At 34.8% G+C, this 16103-nt stretch overlaps 1 protein-coding gene and 1 long non-coding RNA gene across 3 annotated transcripts; one reads left to right on the top strand and one right to left on the bottom strand.

Moving 5' to 3' along the window:
* The first annotated feature begins 5371 nt into the window (after positions 1-5371).
* Positions 5372-7718, top strand: LOC133858806 (uncharacterized). 2 transcript variants are annotated; one of them, XR_009898602.1, is made up of 4 exons: positions 5372-5581; positions 6036-6482; positions 6904-6995; positions 7128-7718. It is a non-coding gene; the product is annotated as an uncharacterized LOC133858806 (long non-coding RNA). The 2 variants fall into 2 exon arrangements; XR_009898601.1 differs by lacking the exon at positions 5372-5581 and having other exon boundaries at positions 5953-6482.
* A 974-nt stretch (positions 7719-8692) lies between these two features.
* On the bottom strand, positions 8693-10427 carry LOC133863265 (probable LRR receptor-like serine/threonine-protein kinase At4g30520). The gene is made up of 4 exons (XM_062299223.1): positions 10091-10427; positions 9946-10017; positions 9643-9786; positions 8693-8769 (listed from the first exon to the last, which is right to left on the bottom strand). Exons 1-4 carry the CDS (start codon positions 10183-10185, stop codon positions 8733-8735), a joined length of 348 nt encoding a protein of 115 aa, XP_062155207.1. The 5' UTR covers positions 10186-10427; the 3' UTR covers positions 8693-8732.
* Positions 10428-16103: the final 5676 nt, after the last annotated feature.

The raw sequence follows: 16103 nt of genomic DNA, 5'->3' as shown, positions 1-16103 counted from the left end.
GCTTTGACCCTTGGCTCTTGCCCATAAGAGATTGTAACTCCATCTCTGCTAATATGCTGCAGCTTTTTTTATAGCACCAAAGCCAAATTCTTCGAGTAAAATAGAGATGAGCAATTTCATAATTAAAATTCTGAGTACAAAATGGCATGGCAAATTCAACCACAATAATCATCAAAATAACAAAAGGGCCAAATGGATATGGCCGTGCAATTAAAGGCCATACGGCAATTAACAGGAAAAAAAAAAAAGAAAGAGGGAAGGCATAAAAGAGGCTCTTTTCATGCTATCCCAAAAATAAAAATTTTAAAATTTTTTTTTTTTTAAAAAAAAAAAAAAAAAAAAAAAACCGAGGGAGAGTTCCTCAGAAAGTCCATTTGGCTTTTCATAGAGAAATTGCGATCTACGATGATCCAACCATCTAAACTCAAATCCGACTTTGAAAACGTGATCTATGCATAAGGATCTACGTTTTCACCGATCGTTTTGAGATAAACAATTAAATTCATATTTCGAGATTTTTGGTTAAATCTAGTAAAATATGAGTTTGATCTAGTATTTTCTTTAAGTATTGTGCTACTTGGAGCTTGCTTGTGATTCCCCAAACTTCATATATTATTTGGGTGAATTGTGGTAAGTTCCCTAAACCCTAACTTTTAAGTATTTAATTTCGTTATGTTTTTATGAGATTAACCTTTCGTAAAATGCTATTGGGTTAATAATATTATGATTGAGGTAGTGTTTTGATGATTTTGGTTTAAGATTAGAAACCCTAATTTGGTGAGTTAAATTAATTTGGGAATTTTTTAAGTGTTTAAAACCTAGATTGTTAATTTGTGGATTAATTGTGGTTAAAGTGATGATTAATCCCAAATTATTTGTGGGTTTTGTAAAAATAAGTATTTATGGGTTAGATTCTAGTGTTAGTAAAAAATAAATAATTATGGGTATTTAGTTTAAATTGTATTTGTGAGATTAACCCTAAGATTTTCTTATGGGTTAATGTTATTTTAAATGTGTTAATGATTTAAGTTAATAAGTTAGTAATTATTACAAAAAGATTAGTGAATATAATTTTAGAATTAATGCTAGTATAAAAGTGTTAGTGAAAATAATTTATGGGTTAGTAAAATTAATTGCGGGTTTGTAATTAATATCATGAGTAAACATTTAAATGGTGATTTTAATATCTAACCCTTAGTAAATACTTTGGGTTAGTATTGTTTTAGTTTTAGTTAGTGTCTAGGATTTATGGGTAGATGTTTAGAACCCTTAAAAATATTATGGGTTTTCCAACGATTTAGCCTTGAGCGATTCAAGTGCTAATTAGGGTGTTAATTATTTAAAGTGCTAAATAGTACAATGTGTTATTCCACAGTGATATATTGCAAGGTGGTGTCTAAGAGACCTAGTGCTTCAATCTACGCAACCAAGGAGAGTATTTTATTCACTGGGAAAAAAAAATGTACTTTTATGTATTTAATAGATTTGCAAATGATATATGATTTTATTATCGGACCGATAATATGTTGACAATATGTTTTGGATGTTTTTGAGTAATTTCAATTATGTTAAAGTATATCAATGATGTTTATGATAAATGATGTATGACTGAAAAGTGTTATTTAAATTGTTTTGAAGGATTTGATTGCCTGTTGTTATTGGAATTTAAATTACGCAAATATTGATTGATGAATTGACGTGTTAAATTGTTTATGGATTTATATTGAAAGCATGAATTAAATGCATGTTCATGAAATTAAAAAGTTTATGTATATTGTTTTAAGGCATGTGACATAAGCATATAAACGTTAAACGTGCATCAAAGTGAAGTTTACAACCCACGGAAAACGACAAGCCTTTAATCGGCAAGTAGTATTGGGTGCTACTTGGTCTATGTAAAACTCTAATCGACAGATAGTACCGGGTGCTATTTGGTCGATGTTTAACTTTAATTGGCGAGTAGTTCGCTATTCGGTCGATGTAAAACTTTAATCAGCAAGTAGTACCAGGTGCTACTTGATCGATGTAAAACTCTAATCGGAAGATAGTACCGAGTGTTATTCAGTCAATGTAAAACTTTAATCGGAGAGTAGTTCGTTGTTCGGTCAATGTAAAACTTTAATCGGCGAGTAATTCGCTATCCAGTCGATATAAAACTTTAATCGATGGGTAGTTCGCTATCCGGTCGATGTAAAACAAATGAAACCTTGCAGGAGCATGTATAAAATTGTTTTTATGAGTGTGATATTTGTTGAGCCTGTATTTTAGCATGTAATTAGTGTAATATATTTTATAAGCCTTAAATAGATAGACTTGTAAATAGCTCTTATTGTTGATTAACTGTTATGTATTAGATATATTTCCGCTTATGATATTTGTTCCGCTGTACATTGATTATTATATTCCGCTGTTAAATGTAACTCTGATTATTAAGTGCATGTTATAGGACATGTGCCATATGTTGGCTGAACAACATGTAATCATGCCACTGTGAAAATTCGTTTGTATGTTTCCAAAAAAGGAGGGGGGGGGGGTCGTCACAACAAAACTTACATAAATGAATAGTTGGCAAAATAGAGACCTATATAAAGCATGTATAAAATGAACTTGAGCACGAGAGACCATGCATGCAGTATGTGTTAGTGATCTGCCATAATTCTGAAAATACAGAGAGATTATATGGAGGCCCTTCATAATATGCGACAACTATACATAGACAACAAAAAACGGCTTTGTCATGCGACAACTATGGGAGGAGATCTTTGTCAATCACACCCTAGCGTCTGAATGTACAGTACAAAAATCATGTGACAACAAAATTAAAGAACTCTAACTATGCAACAGGAGCATCCCAAACAGTTTGAAGGCAGAGCTACTCTAGTAGTCCTATATAACAGAGACAGAATCTGACTCAAACCTCCAGAAACCTGAAATTTAATGGCCCCAAGGATTCAAACATGGACCCTCATTTGAGACTAAAGCTAGGCACTCAATGGACAATGATTTAGGGAAAAAAATATAGAGCAGCTTTTCTTTGAAAAGTGAACAACTACATAATTGCCCAAACTAGTAATTATTGAACCTAAGTGATTTTATTTAACAACTTCAACAGAGCCAATGGTTTGCATGTTCTGCAGTAAACAATACACCTACAAATCTGGCATGCAACAACAAATACCAAGGTCCAAGTTCAAAGATTCAATCAGCGACTAAAGAAATATGTAGATGTCAAGAGTAACTACAGGATCTAGCAATATATTTTCTTAACTTCTAATTTACTGAGAAAATTTAAATTACTTACCCAAAAATAAAAGGAAATTTAGCTTCATTTACCTAACTTAGAGTATGATCCGAATATAATCGGTATTGATAAATCAAATACAAATTAAACCAACAAGACGAAGTTAGTACTAAAAAAACAAGTTGGACATCCAACCCCTGCGCTTCTAATAAGATTGAATGACTTATCAAAAAACATCCAACCCCTGCACAGCCACAGAGTAATCACAAGCAATAGAACGGTGATAGGTCTGCCAGTATTCGGAGAAGTAGCAATGCAGTCACCAAACGCGGAAGTAAGAATTGAATCAGAAAATTATAGATGATTTAATCATTTGATAAAATCATCAAAAAGCAGGTCAAAGCTCTTTTTTCCCTTAATTCAATAAGTTTAGTTTGAAAAGACTAGTGCATTTGTTTCTTCTTTCCCCACGCATGCACAACATATTACATGACACATAAAAGCCACTGGCAAGTGGCAACTAATAATAAAGACTAACCATGTATAAAGGATGCGCTCCAAGGATTTCCAAACTTGCAGTTGCTGGAAGAAAGAGACATCAGGTACGGTCCGTGGACAATCAACGGCAATCTAACAAGAAAAACAGCAGCAATTTGTCAAATATTGGGCAGAAGAGATTAACATTACTGAGAATGGAGAATTCAATAAACATTGAAAAAACCTGGCGAAGCATGTTGATCTCATCGTCTGATCTTTCAGTAACTGGAATATCATAATACTGAGAAACACAGTCAAGATACTTCAGGTGCTTTTTTCTTGATGTCATAAACACAATCTTGATGTCATAACTTAATTGATCCTTAACAATCTTGATGAAGAGGTCTCAGCAAGAATTTTAAATAGAGCTTTAAAATAAATCTGGAAATATTTGTATCATTCTTCTAAAAAATAAAGCTCTTCCATACATGAGAAGTCCAAACCATGAGATTTAATTTATCCCCTTTATGAAACCCACCATGCCAGTTTAGTAGAATTAGGGATTTCTACCTGATCATTTGGATCCTCTAATGTTCACACGACTCATGTCAAGGAAATCTCAAATACACAACTGGATAACCGTGATCTTGCAACAACTTAATAGGACGACCCATCTAGCTGACAGTGGCACCCATTAGACAGATAAAATCATAATCGGTACTTAACATTATGGCTGATTTTTCACCAACACGGATCATGCTCTGGCCATGAACATGGGAGGCCTAGGGTCCAAATCCATGCAGCATCTAGAATCCCATAATCGATGCTCATTTCAAAAAATTAGGTACACTAGAAACTAAAGAGTTTAGCTAAAATCACGAGTAACAAACAATTGACCACTGAGCATTATTATCATATATGTGGCATTAACACCTTTGAAATAGGTATTCTTTATCAGCATAATTGACAAGAAATCTAATTTCACAGCTTTCCATTGAAACAAAGATGTGTAACATTTCATTACAAGTCTGGAATTTCCATCTAAAAACAACTCTATATTACAAGCCAATGATTTCCAGTCACTGTTTTTTAAAACGTTAGCCAGTATTAGACCACTCAAACTTACCAAGAGAAGCCTCCATACATATAATCCAGTATGCCACTCCAAGCTAACTCACATAACTTCTCTACAAAATGAAATTCAAATGAGAAAATGTTATAGCTTGTTGAATCATACTTACATTAAAATTATGGAACTGATAGACTTCACTAAAGAGAGAGCAGGAGAAAGAGGGAGAGAGAGAGATCCTCACCTCTATTAGCACCAAAGTGACATTTCTGCAGGTAAACTTTTCACTCAAAATAGAAACTCGAACTACCAAAGTGAAAAGCTTTTTTAGATGTAATAATCGATTTAATAAATTTCATTAAAACAATGAAATTAGCATTAAGGCTTTTTTTTCAAACTTACTTCTAGAATGAAAGTCATGGTATAACCCCCATAATATGGGATTTGGATCCCCTTTGATTTTAAAAAATCTGAGTTTCTGAAATTTCTAAATCCTGGCCGTTGGTTGCATCCAAAGGCCACGATTTTCGAAACGATAACATCGTTTCTCTTCCCCCAAATTTTCATTTTCCCCCATCTTTCTCTCTCCCCCAAATTCTTTCCCTCCCCCCTCTCCTACCAAGCAGCGCCGGTCACCACCAAGCAGTGTAGCCGCCGCCGCCTCCGCCGCCATCCAGTGCCTCCGCCCACCACCATGCAGTGCCGCCGCCCACCATCCGGCCGATGTCTCTCCACCTTACGCGGTTTGGTCACCTCCGCCCACCGAACGACGCCCACCCACCACTACACCACCGGTCTGTTTTTCTTTTGATTCTTTCTTATTTTTTGGGTTCACTCATCTGGGTTTTGCTTGTGTTCACCAAGTTTTTTTTTGGGGGGGATATATAGAAAGTTACAAATGATCTTTTTTAATCTGCATTGTGCTCTGTTTCTTTCTTGCTTTATAGGTTTAAACTGAGTTTTGATCCAAGGTGGGTTCTCTCTCTTTCATCATAAGTTTCACCGTTTCTCCTTCTCGGTTCTCTTAACCTAACCCTGCATTTTGCCTCTGTTAGTGTTGATGTTTCTCAAGTTTATTTTTTCATTTGTTGCCTATGTAGCTTCAGTGATTGGGTTTTTATTTATTTAAATTTTTTTGAAGTTTCATTATTTTTAGTAGCAATCTGTGTACTTTTTCTTTTTCATGGAGTTGTTTTCTTTCTTGGGAATTTCTGAGTAGCATTGAAGCTCATAGTGTTTTCATTTTAGTCTCTGCTTAGTGATGGATTCATTTGGTGATAAGTGGGATGAGGAATGCTCTACCATTGGAGACAAAGGAGAAATCAGTTTTATTGATTATGGGAATGACAAATCTGTATATAGTTACAACACAATTGAAGAGGGTCCTATTGTTATTTCTGCCCCATTTGCTTTCGTGGGGGGAAAGCCTCAATCAGTAACCGTAGGAGAAACTGCTGCAGTTCTTGATGCAATTCTGTGATGCAGTTCTTGAAAACAGGGTCTCCCCAAGCACTTTTGTGATGCACATTTGCCTAAGCATGATACCAAAATTGTTTTGGAAGATGAAGGTGGGGAAGAATTTGAAACAAAATATCTTTGGGACCAAGTGCTGGATGGAGAGGGTTTTCTATAGCTCACGAGTTACTGGTGGGAGATATCGTGATTTTCCATTTAGTCAAGCCTTCCAAGTTTAAGGTGGTCATTTGAACCTTCTTGTTGTTGCTTATAGCTTACCTTGCGCCCAAAATCCTTGAGTGCTTATAGTAAATACTGTTTACATTAATTGGTGTTGATTATTTCATTAAAGTACCTAATTTATTTTTAAGTGAAGGACAACCATTCAGCAGAAACTGAAAAGGACCAAAGAGTTGGCTTAATCAATTATTTTGTAATTTTTTCCTTAATAAATAACTCTCCTAAAGGCCTTATCCACTTCTTTCCTCTTTCAATTTACTTAGCAAAAAAAAAAAAAAAAAAAAATCCTAAAGGGCTTTTGTCTAGTGGAGGTTTTCTCTTTCCAATGCATGTTGATTAAAAGGATATAATTTATTATGCTGCTGTCAGCTGTTACTTGTCAATGCTATTATATGTGTAATTTTTACCTGACCCATTTTAGGTATACATTGTGAGATCTAGTAGTTCAGATGAAGTGGATGGTGCTCTTGCCTTCTTAAAATTGGATACTTGCATGAAACAAATGAATTGGCAGTAAGTTGTTCTGCAGTTCACAATGCTTTTTTTTTTTTTTGGTTTTTCTCTCTCCTTGATCATCTTTAAATGGCTACAAAATGCTCTACTTTCTTCAATTCCCTTGCTATTTGTTTCAATTGTGTGAATCAGATACGAAAACCAATGCTTGTGAAGAGTCGGTAAATGACGGTTTGGAGCCTCTTTCTCAAGAAAATACTATGGATAGAAGCTAGACTTGAACGAGATCATGCAGAAGAGGAGAAGCAAACTCTGGAGGCAAAGCTTTTGGAAATAGAAGAGAGAATGAATAGCCTTGATGCCGAGATTGAGAATCTGGATCCTACTGCTGAGAGGCTTGAGCTTATGTTTGAAGAACTGGCTAATGCCCCATGGTAATGAGGAACTATTGTCATTGGTTCACAGCTTTTGTGTAAAGCATAGGAACTATTCCAGGACCAGGAATATGTCGATGCTTGGTAGTGAAAGAGCGGTTTTGTTTTACTGGTATATAGCTTTTTTGGTGAAGTTTCTCTCACATAAATTGATAGTTTCACAAACACTTTTTATCAGCACTATAACTATCTTTTTGTAAGTTATGGTGATTAATGATAGGGATGGAAGACTGGAAAAACTCATACAACTGTTAGCAATAGCCAGAGGAGTTATTATTGTATCTATTGGCTCTCTCTTTTGTAAGCCTTTCGACGATTACCTGGTATAAAAGCTGTAATTATTAGACAATTTCATGAGCCATTGCTCTCTTTCATACAAGTTTGTCTTTGCTCAAATCCAAAGGTTATAAAAGACGGAACAAGATCATCTCAATTTCAAATAAAATGAATAGAGAACCTGTTTTTGATTGTATGCACGAGAATAATAAGCAGCAGTAGTGCATAAAATATGTCGACCATCTCACAGACAACATATATTGGAAGCGATCAAGATGAACACATCATTAGAATAGAAGTACAAAATATACAAGAGAAGTAAACCATCTTCGGTCTTTTCATGGCAACTCATCTTCAGTTCACTGCATGGATGGCCGGCTCGATATATTTTGAGGTCTAAGGCGAGAATTTTAAACGAGACCTTTTTTCCGTGGGCTCCACTCTCAGTGATGGTTGTTTTTGTAGAGTTATGACTTATATTTCAACTAGTCTTTTTTCATGGGCCCCAGTCTCTTCATTGGCTTCCTTGTAGTCCACACCCTTTTAGTTGAATCTCATAATAAGAGAGAAAATGTACTTTTTTTGTTGGTATTAATTGTTGTGTTCTTAGACCTCTAATTATTTATTTTTCTATTGAAGTTAAAGAGTCTCCAAAGAAGAGATCATGCTCCTTTTTTCAAAACCATTCCGGATTATGATTAGGTATTTTTTTTTTTTTTTTTTTTTTTTTTTCTTTCAAACAAACCTATCTTTAGGGGCCTTATTCCATTGAGAAAAAATCATTTCAGCTTTTGATTAGGCTTTTTTTCTTTTTCTTTTTTCAAACAAACTTATCTTTGGACCCTTATTCTATTGGAAAAAAACCGTTTCAGATTATGATTAAGGTTTTTTTCTTTTGCCTTTTTCAAACAAACTTGTCTTTGGGGCCTTATTCCACTAGAAAAAAAAAACTTCTCAGATTATGATTAGGCTTTTTTTTATTTTTTATTTTTTTTTCAAACAAACTTGTCTTTGGAGCCTTATTCCACTTGGGAGCTTTAGGCAACCGCCTAACTCGCCTTATGGTTGAACCGGCCCTAGCTGCATGCTAGTTGCATTGCATTGATACGTCCAATTGACGACCCCTGGAGAAGAAACATTTAGATTTGATCATGAGTACATTTTGCAAAAAGAATCAGAAAAAGCTTCAAAAGAAAAATTGTATCTACTATCACTGCCATGCAACTGATGCAAGGCAAAACAATCCATCAAGGACATCATACACATCCAATTGGTCTACACATGCTTGGAAGTCCAATATTTGGAAATTAATAAACAAGTACTACTTTGTCCTTTTAGTTATTGATCGAACAAGAAAGATGGCATGGTTCAGAAGTACCCAAGAAAATTAACTCTTTAATGGAAATACTCATGTTTAAAGACATCGTTGAGATCAAAAAAATGACACATGGTAGGTTAAGGTGAGGCTAGTGAGCAATATAGAATCCAACCATAAAGAAGAGGTTTTTTTTCATATTCTGTGCACTAAAAGAAAAAAGGGTGCACAACAGGTAGGTTGACACTTAAATTTTCCTTATGTTCCCTTTGAACGACTGATTCAGCATGAAAGTGAAAAATCTAGACATAAAAGACAACAAAACATGCCCATGATCCTTCAATCATCACCATACAAACACAATCACTTATTTTAGGCTATATATGACATGCTAATCGTCTTAACCGAGTAGAGCTCATGCCTTGTAACCGACTGCAACACCAGAGATTCACTGCATATTCAAAGAATATATAATATTCAATACCTACTACTATCATTACATTTTTCAGCTAATAATTCTATTACGAAAGTATGGCTAAGTGGGTCTGAGTTTAAAAATTTGTTTTTAACAAGGGCAAAAGAAGACATTAGAATTAGATTGTGCTTTGTTTTCTTTTCCTGCAGTTTCTTGGCAACCATACACGGGATAACAAGAACAGACACGTTAAAATAGCGTACTCACAGGTATTGGAGACTATCCAACTGGTCCAGAAACCCCGGAATGACACCAGATAATCGGTTGTTAGAGAGATCCAACGTCTGAAGTCTTGGAAGCGTGTCGAGTTCCGGTGGAATTTTGCCAGAGATATTGTTGTTTTGCAGCAATCTTTAAATTCACAAAGACACAACATAAAAACCAGAGTCCAAAATGAGCTGGTAACATTAAATTGAGACAAAGAATGTCCTTTTTCCTTTTTCTTGTCAACCAAGCAAAAATTAATGGAAAAAGGGTTGTGAAAAGCCAAATACGCTCAGTTTTTCTTACACTTGTCGAAGATTTGTGAGATTTCCAACGGCCTCAGATAGAGAGGCAGAAAGAGATTGGCTTGGAGCTCCCCTGCAGAACCCAGAAACGAAAATGGAGTTTATTTCTATGTAATCAAATAACCAAACCATTGAAGAGTACGAACTCAGAGGCCAACGACAAGGTTTTCAGACGAGCAGGTGATGATGGCCCAGCTACAAGGGTCCACATTGTCTTCATCCCAGTTGTTCGACACTCCATGTGGATCACTCAGAGCTATTTTTATGATTATCAAAGCTTCCACTACAACAAAGAAAACAAAACCCGGTGAAAGTTTTCACCTTTATATGTATAAGGAAAATGAATATACCAAATTCAAGCAAAAAAAAAAAAAAGGTTTGTTCATGGGGGTTGCTTTGCTTGCAGTTGCCCACCTAAATGGTTGCAAGGCTCATAGGACACAAAGTGTAGCAGAAGAGAGAAGAAGATGCGTCGTTCGGTGGGCGGAGAGAAACGATGTTATTGTTTTGAATAATTTTTTATTTTTTATTTTTATTTTTTTTATGTTTTATAAAAGCTGGTTAATCTGCCAAATCTGGTCTTTGGAAGCAACCAACGGCCAGGATTTCGAAATTTGAAAAACTTCAATTTTTTAAAATTTGAGGGGATCCGAATCCCATAATATTTGCTTTGATCACATCTCAACAAACTTGAAAGAATGTTTGTAAAACCATCATGGCCTAGCATCCTTTCACCACCTTAAATACCTCACTCTCCTCAAATGGGTTATCGTAATCGAGAGGCCTCCTTCACATCAATGGAATCAAAAGCAAGGCAATCCATCTTGGGCCACCAATTAAATTGTTCAAGCTTTTAGGGGCGGGCGTGGGTCGAATTGGGCCGGATTTGCATGTTTTTCCTAACCCATCCCACAGTGAATAGGTTTGAAAATCGAGATCCGCAACCTGCATAGTGAATGGTCAACCCGCTGGGCCTCGGGTAGCACGGATCAGGATGGGTTCATGCGTGTAACGACCCACCCCCAATGACACAATATTGTCCGCTTTTGGCTCCCCATACCAGACTTCCCAGGAGGTCACCCATCCTGGGATTGCTCTCGCAGCGGCTCGCTTAACTGCAGAGTTCTGATAGGTTCATTGCCATCACGGCTTTAAAACGCATTGTGTCATAAAGGGTGCATTTATACATATAAGCACATCCTCATTCCCAGACGATGTGGGACGTCACAATCACCCCCCCTTGGGACCCAGCGTCCTCGCTGGCGACCCTCATGGGATCACCCCATTCTTGGCATCCCAGCGAGTGCCCGTCGGCAACCCTCTTGGGCTTGTGCACGCTCCCACCATCTCAGGTGGGGCAATGGCTCTGATACCATTTGTAACGACCCACCCCCAATGACACAATATTGTCCGCTTTTGGCTCTCCATACCAGACTTCCCAGGAGGTCACCCATCCTGAGATTGCTCTCGCAGCGGCTCGCTTAACTGCGGAGTTCTGATAGGTTCATTGCCATCACGGCTTTAAAACGCGTTGTGTCATAAAGGGTGCATTTATACATATAAGCACATCCTCATTCCCAGGCGATGTGGGACGTCACAATGCGGGTTCAGGTATTCTTTTTTTTTTCTTTTTTCTTGGGCCCAAAACTAGAAAACTAAATCACAATCCTGCTAACCCAGTTCAAAATTTGAAAATCCCAATTGAATCAACTTCACCAGCAAACAAGAATAAGAAGAAAGAACCAGAATTACCAACAAACCCAACATCAAACTCAAAACTTTTCCAATAAAGAAGTCGTGACTCTTATGGTTTTTTGGAGGAAAATTTGATGGAATGAGTATAAAGGGACTGCGGGGCGGGGCGGGTGTACGAATGAGAAAAAATTTAATACTACAACCCGCCCCATAAATCACAGGTTAGCCTATTTAGGGTCCGCACGTTTTCAGGAATGTCTTATATCCGTTATTGACGGGCCGGGTTGGTGCGGGGCGGGGGGGTTTTGCGGGTAAGGGTGGGTTTTGCACACCTCTACAAGCTTCTATCAAGGAGTCAAGGCAAAAAGAATAGAAAATCACTCAGAGAGATTTCATATTGATAAAATGATAGAAAAATAAATAAACCAGAGGCTAAAGTCATCTTAATAGGCTTATATAGAGCCTAAATTCGAAAGCCTAAAAAATTATAATAAAAAAACGAAATAAAAATACTTTGCAGTACAAATAATACAAAACAATAACTTCTCTGGTAAACGTTAGAATTGCGAAATTTTCATGAAATACAAAATTGTAGCGCTCTGAATAAGCTTTCCAACGCCACTAAGTTTATCTCAATCCGATGTTAGAATCAAAAGACATAATTTTTGAAGTAAAATGAGTCTAACAAAAAATTAATAAGACTAACTCGCATCATAAAGTCTAATGGTTTTAATAGTAAACCCAAATACAAGTACCAAAAAAGAGTAGATTCTTCAACAGTTAGGGGCCTGACTCAAAGTAGTGCAAACTTCCCAGCAAGTCCGCTAGTCAAGAGTAGTTGGACCATGTTATTAATGGCGAAATGTTCCCTTTCAATTGGAAATTTGCAAGGGAAGACAATTTTGTGGAAATTAAAAAAGAGTAGCTGGCTACATTAATACTATTGAGAATTCCAGCCCATCAAGCTAGAATGGTTCTAATGGGACCCTGTTACTTTGAATGTCTTTACTTTTCAAATAACCATTCAGTAGTACTCATGTCCCCCGCTTGCCTTGACAAAGCTCAACAGTTTACTAGTCATGAACATGACATTGATCAACGTCAACACATACAAAATAATTGGTCTCAACCTTGACTCCTACTCCACACGTCTAAATATATTTCTTATTGAGAGATCCAATTTGATAGGGACAAGGTGAGAAATATTGGGTGTAGTAACGGTAGTTGTTGTGACAGTGGAAGAGGAAGATGATGATATATTGTGATTGGATCAAGTAATTAATGGTGTTTGTTTTATTGAGCTTTGTTACCATGAAAAACTTACAATTACAACATAAGGTTTTTTCTCAATGCCCATTATTTACACAAAGACGTCTAAATTGTATCTTATGATTTTTGGGATTAAATGGGTCCCATACTTCTATATATATGCCAAATAACAGTAATTATGATTTTCCTTCTATGATGAGATTAGGTTCAACGACGCACTCTCTTCGTCGATCTTCTTCTTATTATAGCTTTATTTTCTTAACACTACATGGGTCTCCTCTCATGGTGTTTCTTGTCTTTCTTGTCTTTTTTTTTTTTTTAAGTCTGATTCAGGGGTGTTATTGCTATATATTTTACGTCACGTTAATCACATGCGGCCATTTTCTTTAGATTTAACAAAAAATCCTAATAAAATGGGGCTAAGTGCAAGACTAGATAGTTTGGAGGTGTAACATGCCGAATTTTAGTCCCTAAAATAACAATGTTTGATTTTGAAGAAAACGAGGCATTGTGGTGTATTATGGAGGAGATAATAGTTTTTGGAGAATTACTTACGAATCATGTCATATCATATCATATATACATATAAAAGCCATGCAAGTTCTAACTTAGAGTTGGTCTAGAACTATGACACGTAACGTGAATCCATATTTTTTAAACATTGAACCGGTCATTTAAGTAAAACTAAACCGATTTATGTATTTCAAGTGAAATAAACGGTGTATTTAATATGCCTAATTAACTTTCTTATGTTGAATATAAAATAAATAGAAACGTGAAATTTTATTATTAAATTCTCTCTAATTTCTACATCTCTCTCTTCCTTTAAATAAAAAACTAGTCCTTTAAGTAAAACTGAACCGTTCTATGTATTTCAAGTGTAATAAAAGGTGCATTTAATATATATCCTTAATTAACTTTCTTAAGTTAAATAAAAAATAATAGAAACGTCAAATTTTGTTGTCATTAAATTCTTTAAGATTTCTACCTTTCTCTCCTTACTTTTAAGAAGTATCAAAGCATTAGTGATTACTCTATATTACTGTTTGCTAGAGCCTTGAAGTCAACAAGTCTCCTCTTGAAGGAAAAGAATTGAGCAAAACCTATGGTATGTCCTCCTATAATAAACACTAGCAACAACATTCAAGTAAATTGTTTTGTTTTATTTTTATTTTTTTTTTCTGAGGTCTTGAGGTAGTTGAATTCGAGGTTGATTCGGTCTAAGAGTTTCGATTTAATAAAAATAATAGTTTTATATTTTAATTCATTTTAACGTTTTATGGAGATTTTTTTTTCTTCATTTGTGTGATTTACTCAAAACAAGATTCTATCAATGAGTCAAGGCAAAAGGGATAGAAAATCACTCATAGAGTATTTCATATTGATCAACTAATAGAAAAATACATAAACCGGAGGCTAAAGCCATCTTAATAGGCTTATATAGAGCCTAATTAAATTCGAAAGCCTAAAAAATTATAATAAAAAAAATGAAATAAAAACACTTTGCAGTACAAATAATACAAAACAATAACTTTTGTCTAGTAAACATTAGAATTGCGAAATTTTCATGAAATACAAAATTGTAGCGCTCTGAATAAGCTTTCCAACGCCACTAAGTTTGTCTCAATCCGATGTCAGAATAATATATATATATATATATATATATATATATATATATATATATATATATATATATATATATATATATATATATATATATATATATATATATATATATATATATATATATATATAAATGAGTCTAACAAAAAAACTGATAAGACCGACTCGCATCATAAACTCTAATGGTTTGAATAGTAAGCCCGAATACAAGTATAAAAAAGGAGTAGATTCTTCAAAAGTTAGGGGCCTGACTCGAAGTAGTGTAAGCTTCCCAGCAAGTTCGCTAGTCAAGAGTAGTTGGAGCATGTTATTAATGGCGAAATGTTCACTTTGAATTGGAACTTTGCAAGGGAAGATGATTTCGTGGAAATCTAAAAAAGGGTAGCTGGTTAATTACAGTAATACTGTCGAGAATTCCAGCCCATCAAGCTACAATGGTTCTAATGGGACCCTGTTGCATTGAATGTCTTTTCTTAGAAATAACATAACCATTCAGTAGTACCGGTCATTAACATGACATTGATCAACGACAACACGTACAAAATAATTGGTCTCAACCTTGACTCCCACTCCACACGTTCAACCTTGACTCATATTCCACACGTCTATATATCTTTCTTATTGAGAGATCCATAAGAAATAATTGGAGCTATCCAATTTGATACAGACAAGGTGAGAAATATTGGGTGTAGTGAAGGTAGTTGTTGTTATGACAATGGAAGAGGAAGATGATAATATATTGTGATTGGATAAAGTAATGGTTTTTTTTTTTTTTTTTTTTGGTAATGTGCTTTGATACCATGACGTACTTATTTATTACATGTTACCCCTTCATGGAATCATTCCATAGTCGAACTAAAATTAATACACTGTTACTTTGTTTACTACTTTTTTTCTTTGATAACCTGATTTAATTATATGATATATCATTTTTGTACCTTGTGAGATTTTATCTCACCTAATACAAAACAAAGTTTTAGTAAATACCACTAAAACACTCATGCTCGAACTTTAGGATAATTATTCCCATTAAATCTTCATCAATATAAAAAAAATATATATATATTTTACATTAATATTTTTATTTTGTGAATAAAAATTAATTTTTATAGGTTAATATTATTGAATGAAAATATAAAAAAAATATTTTGATTTTCCGTACGCACTAAACGCTGAAAAATATTTTTTGCTGAAAACATTTTTCGAAAAATATTTTACGTCGGAAAACATTTTAAAATATACAAAGAAACACCATAATACAGATATTACAAGCCACAATTCACATGAGAACATGGGCTGGTTTCCTCCATCGGAGCAAGAGAAACAAAATAAATAATTAAAAAAAAAAAAAAAACCAAGAAAACAAACATTTATAGATGCTAAATGGCAGCCAAAAATGAAAAAGATATATATATATATATATATATATATAAACTATGTACATGTACATGTATATGTGTATGTATATATATATATATAGGATTGTATGAGCAGTGGTAGCAGGTATTGCCAAAATGCAAGGAGAATAGAAGAAAAATGAACCCAATTCCTTTCCTCAATCCATCCGGCCTT

This window comes from Alnus glutinosa, chromosome 1 (genome assembly GCF_958979055.1).
Source record: "Alnus glutinosa chromosome 1, dhAlnGlut1.1, whole genome shotgun sequence".
Classification (NCBI taxonomy): domain Eukaryota; kingdom Viridiplantae; phylum Streptophyta; class Magnoliopsida; order Fagales; family Betulaceae; genus Alnus; species Alnus glutinosa.
This window is presented reverse-complemented; position numbering and strand designations above follow the sequence as displayed.